Genomic DNA, 22,518 nt, shown 5'->3' on the forward strand with positions numbered 1-22,518 from the left:
TGCACCGGCGACCTCTTGAAGTGGAAATTACGCCAGAACGACTTCTAACTTCGACTTACTTTTTAGAAAAATGTTAGTTAAGCCGCGCATACCGGTTATAAACTGCTGTGACTGGAAATTATTGTAAATCCCTAAAAACATGAACGGCGTCAGCGGTTGGCCATCACTCCGGTCTCCAGATGTTCTTCTTTAACGGATTGATTAGCTGTGAACTCCCTCTGTTCTGTTGTCTTTAGTACTTCCGCATGCTTTTCACTCCCATAATTTCCTTGATATTGTCAATACTGTATTTCATTTTTTGTCGTCCTTTTTGCCTTGTACCATCCCAGTCAACATTAAATGTTCCAACGAGTGGCTTCGTTTTTACTACCGATTTTTACTACACAATAAAATGAACTACCACACTACTACATGAACTGACCTTGAAACTAAACTAGGCACTACAACGTTGCGCGCCATAGTGAGACTTTTGATTGTTTAAACATCAAGTCATCCCAAAGCGCGTAGTTGAATAAACGGTTGCGTTGATTCGTGAAAAATAATTTGTGAACTTTCATCAGAAAAGACGTCGTTTTGCTTGGAACAAAAACCAGGGCTGCCAATGGAAGTCCTCTCCGATCTGAGCGCTCTCAATGAAGCAAATACAGCACAACGAGTTTCATTAAAAAGTTTAATCCAATCAGAGATTTACAAAATATTTACAAATATTAAAAATATTTTTCCGCGTCATCCTGATCTTGAGGAGAATCTCTCACAACGGACGAGGATGACGGATTTTGTTGACATGAGAAACCTTATCATCACAACATTTGCGTCGTAGGATAACTATGACGTATTTTACGTCACATCAAAAACGGTGTGACGTAACAAGTTGATACGAAGTCACGTCTTAAAAATGTGAAGTGAGAGTTAACATGTCGTGGAATATGAATTATAAAAACAAAATTGGAAAGAATGTTTCGACCACACAAGGTCACAATTGCATATTCTTCTTGAGTTGCCAGGATACATCATCCAGTGTTGCCAAAGTGACTGAAAAAACCAACAACTCGATTCTTCTTATTCAAGGAAAACCTGAAGTAGGAAGGCGTAGAAAATATTCTCCTGACAATGCAAAACAAAGATAACACGAAAACGATTTACAAATATAAATAATCATAAAAGTTTAAACTCTCCATTTTTTCCTTTTCCGTGGAAATGTTGGTATGTCGGATGCAGTTCCACCAATTTCGCTTGATAAGTTCACGTGCGCATAAATTCGATTGATTGGAAAACGTTATAAGGTTTGCGAAAGGTAGTGGGGACATGCCATTTAGGAATAAACACGGTGAGTGCAGACGTTGGTCGTTTCTTTTAAGAAAATCCCCGTGAAAACATGTTTACAAAACTAAGTGTCAGTAAAAAGCAACAATTTTATCTACAGACAAGCTACTACAATACGGATGCAACAGACCAGGATGACAGAATTTTTGCGTTAGAATTAAAGTGAAAAGGTCTTTTGTTGGGACGCCAACCGGTGAAGATTAAAATTCAGCCAGCAATCAATTATTTTTTACATTGATTTAACCAGACGTTAAATCAATGTAAAAATGACTAATTTTCAGGCCGAGATTATGAAACTAACATGTCAACAAAGACCCTTCCCAATCGCAGTCCTTGATTAAGATTAAAAAAGCTTGATTAATCTCATGAACAAAAAACAATCTCCGGTTTATTTGGGGGAAGCTTAATGTACAAAACTATTCTCAGACTGCTGCAGAACAAAATTCACCAATTGGATAGGGCACTGAAAAACAGCGATTTCATTTGGTAGAAAAGAATTTGAAAAGTTGGGCATGGAAAGTAGTGAGGAAGCACCGAACCGTAATAAAAACACAAACGACCCAGACAGCAAATCAACAGTTTTTTACATTGATTCAACGTTTGCAGACGTTGACGTTGAGTTGCTGTTTGGGAAATGAAAAGTCAAAGATATCCAAGAATATTAGTTAAAGATATCCGATGCTTCACAAAAAAGGATGTCACAAAAAGAACTCTATTTTCCAGTGAAAACGATTTATTTTCGCATCCTTTCAAATCAAAGTTAAATACTGATAAACTTTTAACCATTTGCTCAGAAATGTTTGGAACAAGTTTGTTATTTTTCGTGCCGTTAAAAATAAAAACTTGAAATAACCATCAAGTTCCATTTGAGACACCCGATAGTATACAAGAGATACAACATTGTCCGGCACCTTGGCTCGTCTTGTAAGGCAACGACGTCATTTCATGTTTAAACAGTGAGAGCTTGAAACCGATTTTGATCAATTTCATAGCTTTACCTTCACGTCACACAGGAATGGTTAAAAAAATTAGCAGGTGAGATGGGGCTCACACTTCTTGGTGAAAGAAGTGACGTGGGATTCGTCATATGGACAACTTGTCCACATTTCGCTTTCAAGGCTACACATTCGACCGGTTGAACTATCTGTCAACTTCCATTACATTTTGTCTTGAAACACTCTGTGTTCATGGCAATCCCTTCACAATTCAAGAGCCCACCCTGCAGACTATGTGATGCAATCAAGTTATCGCATCAATTCCTTCCCAACAAGAGCAAGGCCAGACCAGACAGCAAAATCTGTATTTTTCTCAAGCATGGTCTCTCATCACTGGTCTCTTAATCATGTAAAAATGACGGATTTTTCTGTCTGGGATGACACATCATCTCTTTGTCGGTTATGCTCGACGGTCAAGGGTATCGTGGTTGATTCAGTAGATTATGTTCCTGACTCCACATACAAGGAGGGGGCTGGTTTTCAGGGTTGCCATTCAAAAAGTCGGTAAACGATGGTTCAAAGGTCAAATAGAAAACTGCCAAGCCGGATCAAAAATTTCATCACGTGATCAAAATAATACAAAAAGCAATTCATTTCTAAAAAAACGTTCAGCAACAAGTTGGACTGCACTACAATAATGTCAAGTCATAACACACACCAACGGAGTTGATAAACGTGAAAATGCTAACGTAAAAAAGTACGTGACATTGCTCGAAGTTCGCTCAAGCGACGTTACGTACGCGACTCAATGTCCTGTACCGTACTGATTGGTTTGATCGCTATGCATTGTAAGGAGCAGAGAACACAGCGGTGTTGCGCAACGCAACCGTATTAAAAATACACATTGTAAAATTGCTTGTACAGCATGTGCGTTGAATTTGCACGTTACGTTCGAGCAATACGTTGTTACGTACAAGTGTACGTTACGCACATACGTCATCAATTGCGTCGTTCGGATAAAAACGTCTCTTCTGCTGGTTGAGAAAGCTTTGCATTGAAAAAGTATAAAAAAATGAGAAATATAAAAATATAGTCTCTCGACAAGCCGTGGGTCCTGTTTCCAATCAACCACGGAATTGTAATGTGCCTCCATTCGCTGTACTTGACGCTGAACACAAAGTTTTGCTTTAAAAAAAGTAAACGATAATCTTTTTTACAGTTTTATATGTTCACCACTAGCGGATGAGAGGGAAAAGTTATGCTGATCAAAACAAAATAAAACAGTTAAACTATCAATATTTTTATTAAATTTCCAGAAAATAATCTGAATAACTATTAACTATACTACTTTCTCAGAATACTTCTCATCTTTCTTCACCCACCTAGATCTTCCATGTTGTCTAGTTCGTCATCAAAGAACTCCTCGTCTTCTACAATAGGAGCACGGTCGTGGCTCCTCCCCCTAATAATGGGAGGGAGATTCATGTTGTTCGCCGTCGGCATGGTGAAGTAGCGACCCCATCGCGAGTTCCTGGTACGTCACAAAACAAATAATTTCAATTGAAAAGAATCTGAAGTATCTGAAGTCTATATGAGGTATCTGAAGTCAAAGAACATAAAGCACGATAGTAGAGTGTTGGGAGGCAGATGGTAAGGTTGTAGTATGGTGTAAGAGTGGATATTTTCGTAATGAAACAGCCTGTCTTGAAGGTTTAACTCCACCTCTCTTCATATTGATTGAACGACTACAGATGCCGAATCAAATCAGAAAGAAGCTAATTGGCGAGCTGGGTGTACTCGTGCAGGTACGGTCAGCAAGATTGACAGTTTGAAGTTTAATGATACGCTTGACTAGCACTGGATCACGTGACAACGTAAACAACGAGCAAACCTTGCGTATCTCCTTCCAAACAACATGATGCCAACAACAAGAAAGATTGAGAGAAGCACGCAGACGACGATGACGGCGGTCGACGCGGTAGACGATCCGCTGTATCGCTGATTGCCTGAGAACAAATCAATAAATAGTTTAATACGTTGGCAAGGATAAATTTCCACTTGTAAATTTTGGACAAATATGTCACGCAGGAACGCAGTGAATGTCATACCTTAACGATTAAAGTTGGAAGAAATGTGTAAAATATCGTGTTCAATAGAGACAGCTGATGCAACCGCAAACAGATAAATTGTCGGCTGATTTCTGATGCAACTATTGCGTAGCTGGACTTTTATTTTTAACTATATCGCATCGAAGTACATGAACGCCACATTCCACAATGCAAAGAAAAACTAAATGAGAGAAGTTCCCCCACAATAAAACTTGCCATCTTTAAAATGATGGATTTTACTGTCTGGGTTGGAACAAAAAGTCTTAGTTGTGAAACAAACAAAAAAAACGCCAATCACATTCATCACTCACCACTTATGATGTAAGGTTCTCCTGTCGCAACGCCGTTCGAATTCGACAAAGTTACCGTGATCGGTGATTCCTGGATAAGCTGCATGAAGTTAACTACTATCTGGAAAAGAAGGTGTTGTTTGGTTAGTTGAGCACTGACAACAGGAGTCAATATCATGCAAAAGAATTGCTTACTTTACTTTCAACTGGCAAGTAGGTAGCCCTGTGAATAGACAGGGCCGTTGAGAGGATAATTCGGGCCCGGTACCAATTAATTTTTGGCCCCAAATAACGACACTTCCAAGAAAAACGTAATATATGCAAAGAATACGCGGTGGTTTCTTCGTTTCTGGGCCCCTTGAAAAGATCACGGGCCCTAAATAAGTCCGAGCCATGGGTCCAAAATACCCCCTGTCAACGCTACTGGTGATAGGGTTGGGATTTCGGGATCAAATTTGAAATCCCGGGATCGGGATTTCCCGGGATTTTTACTCCTTAATCCCGGAATTTCTCGGGATTAGCAAAGTAGGAAAATACACATGCAAGCTACACAAACCACATTTATTTATTGTAACATTGACGCAAAAACATGAGAGCATCGAGTGTATCATCGTTAAGACGACTTCTGATTTTGCTTGCAAAATATGCAAGAGCTGAAAATGCACGTTTAGCCTCAACAGATGTTGGCTTAATACTTTTCAATGCCAGATGCCTCATATACATTGTTCAGGTTTTCTGGCCTTTTTTTGCTTGCTTCATATAGCAGCATTTCTTTTTACATTACTCGAGCGCCGACATCACAGTTTTATGCTTCTTCACTTTTATCTTCTGCTACGAAAGCACGCGACTCTTGAGCTAAAGTGATTTCAGTGTCATGGCTACTATTTTCTATAATGTCATTTTCATGCTGTTCAGTAGAGCCTCGATCCAATTCAACAGTTGGGCTTGGGAACAATCTTTGAAGAAGGTTCGTGGGCAGGGCAACGAGTTTCTGACGCTTTATTTTATGACCAAGCTAATCCTGCGGTTGATCAATGTAGAAAGGTTTCTTGAGGTACTCAAAAACGTGAACTTGTTCGGCATTCCGACGCTCGTCGATTCGAAACCTAAAGCTTTTCTTCAAGTCCTTTCTAATTTCCAAATTTAGTGATTAATCCCTTCGCACTGGACGCTGAAACTTCTTTCAAAACGGCTTGACAAAGTTACATTTTTCTTTTTCTGTAGATGTACAATGCAAAAAGTTTTGACACACCTCGGATTTTCTCTTTGAACTTACATCTTCAAAATTCGCCATTCTGAACTACATTTTAACTTCTCCTTCGCATAAAGCTAGTGCATAATTACCAGAAACTGTCCTAACAGCACTATGGCACAACCGTCTTTTTAACGCTAAAATCGCCAGTTGCACTTATGCTACGACTGAAGCGATTGCGTAGTTCATTGTAATGCCATGGTTGTCATTATTATCACACTAATGTGGAATGTCGACGACAACCAGCTGATATTGTAAAGCTGCTTTAAAACCACAATAATATGAGCGTCAAGCGATATGGCGCTACATCAGCTTTTGTAGATGTTTTCTAGAAATCCCGGGATTTTAATAAAATTAATCCCGGGATCGGGATCAGAAAAACGGGTTAAAATCCGGGATCGGGATTTCCCGGGGTCCCAACCCTAACTGGTGATAGGTAAGTAGCCTACATATGTGGTGACAACTGACATAACAAACTCTACAACCAAAGAAAATTCTTGTAAAATATTTCCAGTTCGATAAATCCAAATTACGAGTAATTTTACCGGAAACCATTGGAGTAGTTCACTCACCTCGCGGAGGATACTATTGATGGGTAGACCGTGTTCGTTTGGGAGGAAGATGAGTTGGACTTGCAGAGGCAAGCTCGGCTCAATGAAGATGTGCCAGTTGTGGCCGAGCGTAAATTGCTGGGTGACGAGCAGTTGAGAAAATCCCAAGATCTGTGTTGGAAACATGTTTGGTTTATAAGTGGAGTGGTAAGAGCGTCCAGTTCAACATCAACTGAGAGCATGACGCGGCTGTGTCTTGACAAGACAGTCAAGAAAGAAAGTGGACATGGAGATAGGCTCCCCATCCAGTTAATATGAAGCTTTAACCACCGAGCATAAGCCTGAGTGCGAGAAAAACAGTTACCAGACTTTATACGCTAGCATGGCAACACTACGCCCCCACACCAGACAAGTAAGTTGAACTGTGAAGGAATCATTCAGCAAAGTTTCTATTCAACTCAGAAAATACCAAGTAAATCATATTCAGTTTTTGCTCATGAGAAGGCCCCAGTAAATTATTTTTTTAACAAGAATTACTGTATCAAACATTTACGGCTCAGTATCATTGCATTGTTATTAGTACACCATGTTTGTTTAATGTTGTTTATAGTTTGTATTTAATGAGCTTCGATGATATCATGTCATTGATGAAATATTTCGCCGTCGGTAACGCCATTTATAGATTTATACGTTGAACAATAGCAATTAACAATTAAATTTTAATGAAAACTCTGATTCAAAAATTACATACAACTTTTGAAATGACCACAAATTTCATAACTAACAAGCATCCCGCGAGTTACAGCAGGACTTTGAAAATGTAAGTCGTTAACATTTTGTCCTAGGATAAAATCAGCTTTTATGGAAGTATCAACATCATCAATACTTGTCTGAGACACCGAAATGTGGCCAATAACAAACGATGACAAAATATCAATTTAAAAAAAATTAAATGAACTGCACATCAACGTTGTCAAACGTGAATTCTCACCCTCATGAGCTTGGCAAGAATGAGGTTCTCCATGTCTTTGAGCCAGTCGAGCGTCAGTTTCGTTTGATCTATCTTTTGTGTGAACACAAGCGGCAAGAAGAGCGTGACGACGTAAGCTGAAGTATTTGAAAGATGACAAGTTGCGTGTTCTGCATCGCTTCAACGTTCGGCCACATTAAAGCAATGTAAATAAGGAAAGTTTATTTTGTTTGGTAATATTTCAATCAATTGCAAACGAAACGACGACAAAACCAAGCAACGACGGCTCAAACTTTCAGGATGCAGTTGAACAGCGCACGTTGAAGTCAGCTATGTATCAAGCGGCACTGAGCAGATGGACAGTCTGAATGTGACAAAACAAATGTACACGGAAGTTTCCAACTGTCAAAGTTGATAATCTTATTTCGATTAGTGCAAAGAAGAAGAAAACGGAGATGTCAGTTAGACTCCTACCGAGAACACGGGGAAATGCCTTGACAAGGCATTGGTATGGCTTTCTTGCCATGGCTTCTTCGCAATAGAATGACTTCCTTGCCTTGCCGCTAACGCAACCTTAATCTTCAAAACAAGTGTTCAAACTTCATGAAAAGAATACTCACGTTTGACTTCAACTCTGCCAGATCCCTTCTTGTAGCTGACGCTGTTTCTGGCCTGAACCCTCAAGTAGTAGGAGCCCACATGCGGATGCTTCATCGTGATGGAGTGAGAGGACGAAACGGTGTTCTGAGAAGTAATCGCGTTAGTTTGCTATGTTTTTTTTGGCGAAACCAATTCATGGATAGTCACATGAGACACCTATAACGCGACCAACGAGAAAGCGTAATTATATGGACGCGCAAGAGAGGTGGCCAAATCACAAGAAAACCAACACGTCATTCATTAAAACACGGAAAGTCGAAGTTTAAACCGCAGCAAGGCAGTTGTTGATATTTCTGGTAAGTGCAGATACTCGTCAAAATTTTGACGCTTGTCTCCTTTTGATGCAACCCTGCTCTTTAATTTCTTAAATACGCTCTTTTCTAATGTCTGGAAAAAGTCATTCCCGAGCTATACACCTCCTTTAAATAAATCAACCTGGTCCTTTGCAAGCTTTCATCACCTGTATATCGCCATCCCATGTGTAGTCGATGTTCCCAAAGTGTGAGTGAGTAACAGGGATGCCACTTTTTGAAACCACCAGAGCGGTCACGTTGTAGAGGCTATTCACCGCCACAGATGGAGGTAGAACGACCGCTACCTCTTCAATGGGATCTGCGGATGAAGAGGAATGCAATGATGTTGTGACAACTGCTAGTTATTACTGGGAGTCAGTGAATGGAACTGGGGTGGGCCGTTTCAATAGCAACATGATCCAATGTGGCCTCGCCGACTCACCACCTTGTGCAATGTGCATGTGGCTCAGATTTTCAGACTGCATACCACATTATCTATCAATGTCCAGTGTACCGACCCCAGTGGTAGGTATGTGGAGTCCACAACGGATTGTGGACCTCACAACGCTCGATGAACACACAATCCGTTGGCTGCTGTGCCTGGATATAACGAGGTGACCTGCGCGGCCTTAAACGCAAGAAGGTGAATAGAAAATGATGCTTGTCCAGAAATTAAAGACAACTTATGGGACAGAACTGCTGCCAATATTATCGTATATGTGCTGGTGTTCCAAAAAATGTTACACTACAATCTATTTGTGAGCGTCGGTCAGTGCAAAACTTCACCACTTTTCATTATTATGAGTGTAAGTAAGGTTCTTTAACTGGGAGATGGTTCAGGAAAGAAAATACACCATATGTGGCAAAACAAAACATATCAAATAAAGTAGGATGAAAAATAGAAAAGAATTTGAACAATTGTCGCTAATTTCAGCTCGTGGGAAAGCAAACATTAAGATTACCTTTATTGATTGATGAAGGCGACAACAAGACATAAACTTACACCAAAACGACACAACAAGATCATCGTAGATATCGGGCTTGTCCTTGTAGAAGGCCTTCACTTGATAGTCTCCAGGGTATTTTACTGTTAGAGCTACGGTGTGGTTTTTGTTCTTTGGGTGTTTGATCGTCACGTTAACAGGAGGCTCTGATCTCCGTGTCACTACCCATTGCACGTTTGGAGGTCCCTGAATGTGTGTTTGAACGGGTTTATTGAGGTTTGCACTATTTTGAGCTGCTTTTGTGCTTTGAAGCAAAGTTGCAACGACAATGAAGCGGTAGAGATTCAAATTTAGACAATGGCGTTACAACGTAATAATATATTGATCAATCGCATTTGTTGCAGCATGACAAAATAAAACGCATGTATCATCAACCATCTCCTTACCTGCACGGTTATTAAGAGTCCTTGACCAACCTTGGCCGAAGTGGAGGAGTTGAGTAACTGCAGCACCACAGGTTCAGTGGGGGTGTCATTGCACCTTTCGAAGGAGAACAACTTGAGGGGTAAGTCAATCTTGCACTGGTCGCCAGGGACTCGTCGCCAGCTGAACAAAGCGGTAAGCGTTAGGTGGCGGGTTTGACACCCGTGAAAACCTTTAGGTCTTTTCGCTACGAGGCAATTTCGGTAACTAGACTAGCAAATGCAGCTTGTCAAGTCAACGATTCATTCACACAGCAGTGGATGGGATAGCTCCTAAGCAACAGCACAATAAAAAACAAGCGAACTTCAAAGCGTTATCCCTAGTTAATGGGTTGTTAGTAGTTCAAAGCTTTCACAAAAACGTGGAACTGCTTATTTGACTAAGGTTCGAAAAAGACAATCTTTGACCAAAGATAAACACTTCTCTCGCTCGATAACGCAAGTGTCTTTATCATATCTACGTAAGTCGTAGACAACACGGGTCTCATTTGTTGAAGAGTGCGATCAATATGACATCATACTTGGTTGGAACTTTTCTTTGGCCATTGATACAATCCTCCTTGGACGCTTCCTCGGCTACAATATGAGGCACATCATCGACCCAATCGATGACCGGCTCTGTGGATATGCACTTGTCACCGGGGAGAGTAACGTATCCGTAACCGCTGCAATTGTTAAGGAACTGGTGAGCAGTGTTTGACTGGTAAAATCCTAAAGCTTCTAATGCTCAACAAAGTAGGCTACAGTACAAAGTTAATTTGAAAAAAATAAGAAATATCCAATAACCGGAAAAAAATCTACTTAACAGGCATCATCACTGCTATAGTCGTCATCAGTGGCTACAACGATCAACAGTTACCATCAACATTTTAAATGTGTTTCTTCATTTTTGGGCGCCTTTACATAAAAAATAACACTTAAAAATATTACACTCGTGCATACCACAGATTAGCGAAAGTAGCTGGGCAATTCTGCCAACAAGTGACTTTGGAAATCTCTACATTGCAAGTGAAAGAAACTGCACTTCCTGGAGATGAACCTCGTTCGTCTCCATCTGGACATTCCCACGGTTACTCACCACTCGTAATCCTCGTCAGTGCAATTGCAAACTTGGTGGTTCATCTGTAACTTGTGGTCGGTGCCCACCAGGCAGTCGTGGGCATTCACCCGCATCACCCAGTCCTTCCTTCCCATGTGACACTTGGCTCTGTTTTCCTTAGGCTGGCGGGACACAAGAAATCAATAGGGTTATTTCTTTTCATATGCCACAGTGCAATACGAATGCATAAAATCTGTACATATACGACAAATACGCATCGTTTTAGGTGGGTCCAATGGTGAAACAAAGCTTCCTTTTTTGTACAAAAACTCACCGGCATTGTCCAGTTCGCGAAGTCGCCTGGGTAGGAGCAGTTACGTGGCAGCAGAGTTGACATGTCTATAGCAAAGATCTTCCAGTTGCTGATGTAGTTTTCATGGGTGAACAACCTGTCGTTAGAAATTGCTACTTGTCACTTGTGATCACAAAAGTAGCGTAGCGGGCCAAGTCAGATTGATGAACAAAAGTTCTCGCTTCAAATCCACACTGTGCCACATTTTCTGCGCAGTCACAGAAAAGCATAAAACCAGCAATGCAATAAAAGAGTGAAAAACAGGTGAAAAAACTACATTGTGATCGAAGTAGCTTGGTGATGTCGACGGTTAAACTTGTGGAGGTGTGAACTGATAACCCAACTAACACCGCCTTACCCTACAGCTTTCGTTATAGGGATTTTAAATGCCTCTTACTCTAAAATTCAATAACAACCATCAAACGGCTGTTATAAGACCTATCAATATTCCCCTCGACAAAGGAGAAACTCACACATAACCGCCCATTTTGTTAACCCCTCAGTGTGATATAACTACTTGTTGATCTTGTGCCAAAATTGAAATCATAACTGGCGTCCCCGTTATGGCTGGGTGGTGTAGAGGGGTATGGAACCACAAATGCGACCAAACATGTGCAACTGACGTGAAGTGGTGCGTGTATTCCCCTGGCTCGGTTAACAGACCGTCCGGATGAACAGAGGTGTTTGTGAAGTTGTGTTCTGTCCAACTCTGGCCGAGATCTTTGCTGAATCTGAAACACATTTCATGATGACACACATTGGCAATGGCCTGCTCATCCAGCCAGGAACGCCGAGATTGTGACGTAAGTCTGACGTTTACAGTCCGTCACATGACACCTGGTGAAATGAGTAGTTATCACAAAACAACATATCAACCCACAAGAAAACTTCAAACTGAAACTTGGTAAATAAAAATCTCTACGAGTGTACCAGGTATACAAAATTTGAGTTGGTCACATTTTCAAAGGAGGCTTTCCAATTCGAAGATAATTTGCAGAGGGTACGCATGGCCTTCATTATCATTATTAATCATGACTATCATCATCATTAGTTAGTAAACAATATCATGGCGGTAACTCTACTCACTGAATGCTGGTTATCGGTTCCTTGAATATCATTTTGGCGGCGACCAACATTGCACCATGGTCACCCATCACAAACAGATGGCGGCCATCGAGCGCGTGGTTCCACGATGCTCCTGCGTCTCTGCTTACGAACACACTGACCACTGACGGACGATCCGATAACGTGATGCCAACTGAACCTGCAAAAACAACGTCAAATTACATTAAATATCCTTGAAAAATTAATTTCATAACTTCACCGCTACGATCAAAGACAGCAAATCAACCGATTTTTGCATTGATTCAACGTCTGCTGACGTTGAATCAATGTAAAAAAAAACTGTTGATTTGTTGTTTGGGGAGGCGAGGAACTGCAATGCGCCAACAGATTTGCAGACAGATTCGGTTATTCGCTATCCGGGTAATGGAGTAGTCCATGATATCGCATAGAAGATGTGAATATCGGGACACCAATCAGTTGGCCATAGTATTGATATGGATAAAAACCGCATAAACTTGTTAAACGCTCAAGACCTGCATGAAGCAAATTGATCATGACACAAATGCTACACAGCCTGAAGGGAGATTTGAAATAAATTAAAAGGATTAAGATATAAAACAATGATATAAACAAGGTACGAAACCATCTGGCAACTCACCGTGAGCAATGATCAACCCGGGAACAGATTCCTTACTGAGCATCCCCGGCATGTAGTAGCCAGAATGCGTCTGCACCATCGAACAGTGGAGGTTCAGGTGGCAATCTCCCGACGTCAACTTTTCCTGATGAACAATACAGGTTGGTTACGTGGTTGGCGCTATTAGGTCATACTGTAGACAACGTAATTACTAATTACGTGCAATGGCTTTGATGCTAGTACGTCACACCAAGCGTCAGTCAAATGCTCCAGACAACAAATTAACTTTTCTTTACATTGATAACGTCTGCAGACGTTGAATCAATCTAAAAAACGGTAGATTTGTTGTTTGGGGCAGCTTTTCAAATAATGATCATAAAAACATGCAGTCTTACATCTTTTTAAACAAGTTTTGCTGGTCGATTATTACAACAGCACAGTGGCCCTTTGCCTACTCACACAGAAACTGGAGCCGGCCTTGTTAGAAGCTAAGAGGCGACGCCACGACTTTCCGTTGTCCCAGGTCAGGTAGGTGTAGTTGCGAGTCCGCAACATGAGACTCCCCATCTTGTTGACAAGAAAAGCACCACGGACCCCGGCAACCTGGAAATATTTAAATATTTGTACAATCTGATAAACGAGCTTGGGAAACTCTGGCCGATCGCGTTAACTCGTAAGTTAAGCACAACATACAGCAAACTCAAACAACCCAAAACGCATTTTGTATTGCGTGACAACCATGGGGTTATCCCAGAGCTAAAGCTTTAGGTTTACAATGTCACTTCAGCAGTAGTACCAAGCTATTGATCATGAATGGTGTACGCAACTACGCACCGGTCGCATCCATGCTTTAGGGCATTTGGCATGTAATACCAGATGTTCGATAAACGAAAAAGGCCACCTCTTCAGGATGTAAGCAACCACGAATACTTAAAGTGACCAAAGCAAACATCATCACATACGTCAATATGTTGCGCGTCAGCGATGACACACGAGTCAAACAAACCATGGCTCTGGAAGACGATGATAAGCGACCAAGAGACCGATCGACCAATCAACGTAGTTTGGATACCCTTTGCTAAGACCTGAAGGCAGTGGCATTGCACCAAGCCCATAAAGGCTAAAAAGAAACCCAAAGACAAGGACCTTGCCACCCCAGCGGGACAAGCGCGGGTGAAAGCGCGCAAACAATCCATTATGACTTGAAGAATCAGTGTAAACAAAAATTCCTGAAAAGGTGAAATAGACGAAAAGTCCTGATTATTATCCATCCGGTATTTTGTTAATCCTACCAATATCTCAAAACGGAAGTGATACGGCCAAGAAAACATAACATAAATCATTCATGAGATGAATGAAAACCAAAGGCCAACAAATTTCAAAGACAAGAGTGTATATGAAAATGTTTATCCACTGCGTTAATTTATTCGAAAACGAAAGGCTCTCTCTCGGGACGAAAGCCATTCTCATCCAGTAAATTAGTGCTTTTTACATTGATTCATCGTCTGCAGACGTTGTAACCTGCAGACATTGAGTTTGCATCTGTAGACAATTTCAAATATCAATGCAGGATGCCAGGCGAGCATCGGGTCGACTGACAGCAGAGCAAAAACTGACATGTTAAATTTTAAAACTAGCCCTTTAAGTTGCCAATACATTGCGTTAAATTTTGTGGATAATGGACCTCTTTTACACACGTCCCTGCCAGCGCAAACATCGAGTTACACGATTGCAGGGGGAGTTGATCAAATATCCAATATTTGCGAGTTTGTACAAAACTATAAACATTTCCCAAAACCTTTTGAATTTTTCGAAAGTTTTTACTTTCTCCAATATCTCAGTCAATGGTGAAGCCAGCGTCGCAGGATCCAGGATAGAAGGCCCCGTCGCTCAGTCTAAGCAGACAGAATAGTTTTGACTGTTTTGAGGCTTCACTCTTTGTTGCTTTGTTTAAGTCACATACCATTGTTATTTTATCCTCAAGACAACGTAACACGGTCACGTGCCGATGGGAAGACTCACCAACAATAGGCCATCGTGACGTCATAACTCAATACAAAACTGTTCAAGCCAGGCATCACAAGCCATCTTGTGCAATTGCGCATTTGCCTAACGTTAAGGGACATTGTATCAACGCATTTGCGAATAAAGGCATCAATTTTTAAGGCAATCCTGGAAGGCACACACGGCTTATTTATTATTTTCTGCTTGAATTTCCATCCCATGCAAAGTCCAGAAGGAAAACAAGTCAGAATCAAAAAGCAACTAGAAAGAATGTGTGAAAATTATTGCATACATTAATCAGAATATGTATGGCACTTTGACGAACAGTAATTCAGAGAATATATTTTGAGTATTGAGATCATTCTACCAAGAGTTTAAATCGAACTGGTTTTGTTACAAGTTATTGTTTCAGAGACAAATTTTCAAACCTGCAACGTGTTTTAAAAAACAACATATTAACAGTTCTTGTTCACATCAGTAGAAGCAATTGTGGGGAACAAAACGAGTAGGTGAATTTCGACTGAGCAACGTTGTCGCGGGAGTCTACAGCGGGCGAAATGCTCCAGGCATGTTTAAAAGTGCTTGGGAAACCTGCAGAGGTGAACTCACACGTTTATCGATGCGCGGAAAAGTTGTTTCACCTCAATATCAAGCAAGCCAAGTCGCCACAAAATTAGTAGAACGCATTTGTGGTGCAAAAAGTAATGTTTTGCAGCAGCGCAGTCTGTCGGTGGTTTGCTAATGCACAAACGCTATCAGACGACTTATGCTACATCAGTATGAGACATGTGTGAGTCCATCCCTCCCAGCATTGGTGCAGTTGCAATAACTGTTACAGCTACAGCTCCACAACATCGTATGGCCAAGACCCAGACAATACTGCAGATGGTGAATCAATGTAAAAATTAGGGATTTTGCTATATGGGAAGGTGTGTGCTAACATTTCAAACTCTTGCAGGGTGCACTTGTAAAAATAAGTGAAAAACTTCGGTCTATCTGTTAGAATATTACCTTTCAACCAACACTTCTTACACCAATGAAACAATTAAATAGTGACGTAAAATTATCTACGAAACGAAGAAAACCAAACTTGAGTCATTTTTCATCAAGGTCTGTCTCATACTCAATTTAGCTTCTTAAAACTGAGGTGAAATCTTTGTATTAATTATGAGAATCTACAAACTTTAAAACGTTTGGATGAATGGATGGTGTTATGTTTGGAAGTGAGGGCTGGCGAAATGTGTGCTGAAGTGATGGACCTTATCGTCGCCATGTTGGCGATACCACTTGTACTTTCGCGTCGGCGTCTGCGGTCAGCGGAACAAACCACCGTCTGTGAATTGTTCTAGACTCTTAGTTTTAAATTAGTTCTAGACCAGACTTTACGAGTTTTCGCAATCCACCTAACCTTTTGTGTCTGATTAGATGCAAGGTTTAAGTTTATTATTTTAAAACAGAGGACAACGAGTAGTCAAATAGCCTAGCGAACACAGCTGGTGCTTTTAGCATTGATTCAACATCTTACTGACGTTGTATCAATGCAAAAATGCCTAATATTGTTAACCGGGATACGAATGTCTTTGTGAACATTTAGAAAGGTGCGATGTACGACAGTAGCATACCAGCGAGCAAAACAGCCCGTTTTCACATTGATACAAGGTCTGCAGGCGTCAAATAAATGTAAAAAGGACGGATTTTGCTATCTGGGATGTTCCCATTGTCAACGACTAATAGAAATGCAACAGGTGTGCCCCTTAATAATTAGCGAGGAACTCGTGAAATTATTGCTCCTCCCGTTTCCGTGATCTTAGCTGATACAAAATATACGTCAAACGATATCAGTTGAACGTTGATGAAGACCGAGAATCTAAATGTGCCAGGCAATAAAACTTAATGGCTAAATCGAAACAGTAGGCCTATTGACAAACTGCTTTTATAATTTGTTTCTCAATATTTACGAACTACATTTTCTAAAGGGTCGGGGTTACCGATGAGATTTCAAATGGAAGCGGAAAATGTGGCTCGTGTGATCCCTAATAGTTGTGTTCAATCCTATAAAGATGATATCTGTAAATAGCTGAGAGGTAACAAACCCTTTCTTTTTTGCATTGATTCAACATCAGTAGACGTTGAGTCAACCTCAAAAAAGACTTTCTTGGTGGTGACGCAAACAGTGATACTATCCCAGTGACACTATCAAAAAACGACCAGTTTGCTATCTGGTTAAGCACCATAAAGAGGAACTGCAATGAAATTCCTTAAATTTGAGATGAATTTAGTTCAAATAAGGGAAAAGATGAAAACTAACAAAAAAAGTGCAACCCCACATAATTTATCAATGACGATCTTGCTTTCTGAAAACACATAATATCTTTGTTCGTCGACTTTTACAAATTATTCCCGAATACTGGGCTCATGTTGACAGAACAATGAAACAAAAGAAGTTTCCTGGAAGTAGATCAATTTCGTCCCGGCCAACAATGAAACAAGATAGTCAAATGACGTTGAAAATATAACAGCTACATTTACTGCCAGCAAAGGTTTTCAACTTTTCATCCTTACATATCTATATGTACAAAGGGAAACTTTTATTAACTGGGCTCAAAATGATCATCTCCAAATATAATGGAAGTATAAACCAAGAAAATACGAGGGTATAGTTTTGTTTTCATTAAAGCGTTGCTTATCCGTCTTGCCTGTAGTACAGTTGAAAGTATGGAAGCATCAAACCCAAAGCCGACGTATATTATAGGTTTTATGTAATCTAACGTTTAATCTGTGTTAACTACACCCAACAAAGGTGGTGGGAAAAGTGTTTTCGACTGATTGTGATCACATAGAAGGCAAATATAGGACAAACAATTGATCACATAAGTACTACTTGGTCAACATACCATAAATGGAAAATCTGCTTATTAAAGTCACGCAGCAGGAGTAGTTATTCAACTAACTGCTAGCTATGAAAAAGCTCATGCCATCATGCAAGTGTACAGCAACATAATGATAATAATAAAGTTGTAGCGTCACTGCTGCGCTGACAGGTTGAGACAAAAATCAATACGAAACAATCAACGCCAGCTTCATCGACTCACAGCAACGACTAATACCAAAGGGATATGGCTGCAATTAGCAACCGTAAAACTACGATTTAGCTACAACCATCTCTGGAACCGAGGGGAACAAGTTTTAAGAATTTTTTTGCTTTCCGAATTGATCAAAAGGTTATTAACAACAAACCCAATAAAATGCTCCAAGAAAAACAATGATATGCTGAGAACATCAACAACATACGAGCATTCCTAAGCTTTGGGATTTTACAAAGACATGTCCCGACACGTTGCAATACAAATGCGCTGAAGTTCATATACTCACAGCTCTTTTTATTGTGGGAAGAAGTTTTGTCTGCTTATGAACACTCTCGCATCTGATCACTGATCATATGCAATGACTACTGACTATCATTGCAGCGTTGACGTCAATCGAGGGACCACCACTCCACCAGTCATGCAGCGAACATTCACAGTCGACTGTTGTAAGCTGTGCAGCCGTTTCAGCTTATTGGGTCTCACAACCTAACGCTGATGACTCTTTCAAAAGAAAAAAAAAAAAACGCTCTTAAAGAAAAAAGAATAACAAGCCGTGGACTTGGCCTCACCTTGTGGATGTCCACGTTGAAAGCCATGTTGTCTCCGATCTTGCTCTCAAAGTTCCGCACGTTGGGGAGGGAGAGGGAGAATTGTTTCCCTTCCGGGTCGGAGAAGTAAAGATTAGTCGGCCCCCGATCATGGTTGACCCCGACCACCACTGTGCTCCAATCAGAACTCACCACGTGAAAGTTCTGAAACAGTTTTTTTCACAGTTTAAACCGGAACAATATAATCGCTTAATCATCATACCCGTGCAACAACGTGGGCAAACCTTCCAGCTGCAACAAGGCCTGCCCAGTGCCCATGCGAGAATCTTACAAGTGCCACTTGTGCGTACGATCATCATCTCTGACAACACATCAGGGATCACAGCAAAAATAAAATCAAAATCACAAAATACTTTAATAACAAATTTTGACTTTCTTGGCGAGTCAAACATCTGAGCTTGGTATCACTAGCTATAAAAGCCTGAAAACCATTGACTTTAAGGGTATTTTTTCGTGTTTTTACGTTGTCGTTTGAGGACTGACCATGATAGCACCTCTAATCAGAAAATCAACCCCTTTTTACATTGGGGATGTAAAAAAAGCTAATTTGCTGTCTGGGGGTAAACTCCGCTATCTAAAATGAACTTAAACGTCGGCCATGGACCACATGGTCGAAAGTATTTTGAAACATTCGTCGAGTTATGTGAACACTTTGGTCTTCCCCATAATCATCATGCTGTGGACGACGTGCTGGATGTGTCATCAGACCATAGAGAAAACCCCGGACGGTAAATCAACCGTTTTTTACATCAATTGGGTTAACGTCTGCAGATGTTAAATCATTGTAAAAACAGTTGATATTCTGTCTGGGACTGTGCCTTCAGTGACAAAAAAACGGAACAAGAACCGCAATAGTAAGCGCTTATCGTCTTTGCGGATAATACAAAATGGGGCCCAGGAAACGTTTATACGACCTTTGCTTACGACTTGGCGGAGTTCGCTTTAAAACAATATTTACAACATAGTACGGCCATTCAATAAATCATGTTTTCCAGTTTAATTATTTATTTCGACCAGCAGAGTTAATTAAAAAAGACATCTTCCAAAAAGACTAGATGTCGAGTTTTTTTGCAGTGGATTTGACAGTCCTCTGCCTATGATGCAAAAGTATTGACAACATGATGGTTACCACAAATCATGGGTTGTCAACCGGGAAATACGTTTGATATAACTCGGTCACTCATAACGAAAACAAATAAATAAGCTGCACATTCATTCAAGAATAATGTCAGTTCATCAAAACTGAATTAAATTTGTCAAGAGAAAATTTTTAAATTCATTTAAAACTCTAGGTAAACTGAAGTGTGGGAGTTAGGTTTTTCTTTTCGTGCTTGAGAAATTAAATTCGCGCACACTTGAAATACAGTCGTAGATCTCTTGCAAACAAGCAACTGTCGCTTCCACCGATAAGGAAGTACCCAGACAGCATAGAGCACACCCGTCATTTTTAAATTGATTCAACGTCTGCAGACGTTGAATCAATGCAAAACTGATGGATTTTGCTTTCTGAGTAGTCATAGCTTGGTAGAAACATCAGAAACAAAACTGCGGTTACAAGCACTGAGTTACAATTACAAGTGCCAGCGTTCTTTATTCTTGACGATGGTATGAAGTAAAACCCGATGCCCACCAATTGTCTTTCTATGACAAGGTTTCGTAGTGCGGCCATGCAGGACTTCAACATTCATCATCATTACTCAGTACATCATAAACTTGACGTGACTATGGCGTTCCATCATTTGTTAGCAGCATTGCCAGAGCACTTCATTATGACGTTAAATAACTTATAAAACTCTTCAGAATATTCTGGATGCCACAAAACAAAGATGAATAGCATGTGCTAAAACATTCAACATCAGCTTATTGAACTTCTTGCTTATGCAGCAAAAAACAACAACACAAAACACGGTTACAAGAAGCCAATTTCTCGATTCCTTCTGAATTACAACTACTTGAAGTATTTCTCAAGGGTTCATTCTTTGTCTCACTATCAACTAAAAGACTTCAGTGGTCAACTGACAAGTAAAAAGTCACTTACAATTTGCTCGCCATCCAAAGGAAATTCCGCCTTTTGAAACTTTCCTCGCTTGTAGGAGACATAAAACTTTTGAAGTAGTCCAGTTTTCTACATGGAGGAACAGCATAGAATTAAAAATCTGTCAAACCATCCTCATGGCCACTACCACGCCACATGCCAAAAGAAAACCTGTAGTTTTGTAATTATAAACTTGTATAACGACATAGACGATGATACGTCACACTCACAACTTCTGGAAGGTTGGGAAAAAATTAGCAGTTGCAATTCAAGACCGCTAAAACATCACCACTGATTTGCGATTCGCAAAACAAAACCAAATAAGGAAATGTACCTGAACAAATACAAAATCGTTTTGCACCACGAGTGACTCGGCATCAATTCTCTGGAGGTCGTCGCACATCTTCTGGAATGAGGTTGGGATGCAATCGGGGATGTAGCATGACTTCAGCAAGTAGCTCTCTGTGTGACATCATATAACAATAACATAGTTATTGCACAACTAGTAAACATTGTTCTTTTTACATCGTTTTAACGTTGATAGACTTTAAAAAAGGCAATTTGTGGCTATACCTTGGAAAGGATATCACATCACAAACAATGTTTGCAGCAACTAATGTAACTATGTAAACATTACAGGTTGCAACAATGTATATTTTATACTGCACTGCATCCATTGCATGATGCAGGTATGTGTTTCTCTCAGCGCCACATGACCGAGACAATGTCAAAAGCAATTGCTCTTCTACAATCATTCACAAATAATAACCTTCAAAAGTATGAAAGTAATGCTTAACTCACATTCAAAAAATCAATGCAAAACTCTTCACAAGCCTGGGTGATACCCAAGTCATACTCAAGACAACAATGTGGCTACAGTGAAATCTCTACATTAATTTGTGCGTTTGTGCCAGTGTGTGGCAAATACCTGAAATTCAATGGCAATTTTCAGCGTTCCTGTGATTTTTATGATTAAAATATTTATGTTTTTCTTGGCTTGCCAATGGACTTAATGAAGCTGAGAACAACATACGTTTCTGAAACATCAAAATTACAAAGCTCGCGGCAAACACTTACTTGCAGGAAAGGTCCTCATGTCCCGGTACTCGAAGAAAACGATCTTGTTTGCATCCTTGCCCATATCAACATCTCTCACATACCAATAGAACCTACACAGCGAAGCGAGTGTTACTCTTTGCACCACACTTCATGACGTGGTGACCTCAATAATATGTAAGTAAGAGCAACATTTACCGAACCTTGGGCAAAAGTTTTCGCTCAGGCAAAGAGATTCCAAAAAGAAAACAGGTCAATCGTCAAATAATTTGAAATGGCCAAGTTGTATGGAAAAATTTATGGAAACTTTGTGTGATTAATATGCACTACCTAACAATGATATGTTAAAGCGACTAACTTGTCAAAAAGTGTCTTTTTTTTCAGACAACATAGTTTAGTATTCACTAACCTGTCTTTGGTGACCATGTTTGACAGCATCGACCAAGTTGATCCTAAATCCATGGATACATGCAACTGCAGAAGCAAGATGTTCGTCAATAATTCGAGGTACTAAACGCGGGTATGGTGCAATAACAATTAGGTCACTGATTCTCCCCATATCAAATGAAGAGCCACATAATTCATATGAATTCTTGATTTTTCTCCAGCCAACAAAATCCGACATTTTTACATTGACGCAACGTGTACAGACGTTGAATTATAGCAAAAATGACGGATTTTTCTGTCTGGGTAATTTGAAAATGGAGTTAGAAGTGTTCATCCAGTAAATCAGTCGTGTTGTCTCCAGACGTTGAATTCATGTAAAAAATCGACTAATTTGCTATCAGGGTGGGTGGTGAAAAGTTTGACCAACGTTCAAAGAACATC

At 40.2% G+C, this 22,518-nt stretch overlaps 1 protein-coding gene across 2 annotated transcripts in view; it reads right to left on the reverse strand.

The window, feature by feature from the left end:
* Positions 1-662: 662 nt before the first annotated feature.
* LOC145764925 (VPS10 domain-containing receptor SorCS3-like) overlaps positions 663-22,518 on the reverse strand; it is a 30,892-nt gene continuing 9,036 nt past the window's right edge. Inside the window, exons 6-27 of one of the 2 annotated variants that reach the window (XM_082576628.1) lie at positions 22,100-22,164; positions 21,712-21,803; positions 20,969-21,096; positions 20,638-20,724; positions 18,561-18,743; positions 13,361-13,504; positions 12,923-13,046; positions 12,286-12,463; positions 11,823-11,930; positions 11,182-11,296; positions 10,887-11,029; positions 10,330-10,473; positions 9,773-9,932; positions 9,386-9,572; positions 8,550-8,701; positions 8,050-8,173; positions 7,451-7,566; positions 6,481-6,630; positions 4,678-4,777; positions 4,150-4,264; positions 3,641-3,789; positions 663-3,426 (exon numbers count right to left, since the gene is read on the reverse strand). In XM_082576628.1, the coding sequence (XP_082432754.1) occupies positions 3,383-3,426; positions 3,641-3,789; positions 4,150-4,264; positions 4,678-4,777; positions 6,481-6,630; positions 7,451-7,566; positions 8,050-8,173; positions 8,550-8,701; positions 9,386-9,572; positions 9,773-9,932; positions 10,330-10,473; positions 10,887-11,029; positions 11,182-11,296; positions 11,823-11,930; positions 12,286-12,463; positions 12,923-13,046; positions 13,361-13,504; positions 18,561-18,743; positions 20,638-20,724; positions 20,969-21,096; positions 21,712-21,803; positions 22,100-22,164 (2,808 nt within the window). In that variant the 3' untranslated portion in view covers positions 663-3,382. Of the gene's footprint in view, positions 3,427-3,640; positions 3,790-4,149; positions 4,265-4,677; positions 4,778-6,480; positions 6,631-7,450; positions 7,600-8,049; positions 8,174-8,549; positions 8,702-9,385; positions 9,573-9,772; positions 9,933-10,329; positions 10,474-10,886; positions 11,030-11,181; positions 11,297-11,822; positions 11,931-12,285; positions 12,464-12,922; positions 13,047-13,360; positions 13,505-18,560; positions 18,744-20,637; positions 20,725-20,968; positions 21,097-21,711; positions 21,804-22,099; positions 22,165-22,518 lie in introns of both variants that reach the window. The other variant, XM_082576627.1, reaches the window with a different exon arrangement.

This window comes from Aplidium turbinatum, chromosome 2 (assembly GCF_918807975.1).
Source record: "Aplidium turbinatum chromosome 2, kaAplTurb1.1, whole genome shotgun sequence".
NCBI lineage: Eukaryota > Metazoa > Chordata > Ascidiacea > Aplousobranchia > Polyclinidae > Aplidium > Aplidium turbinatum.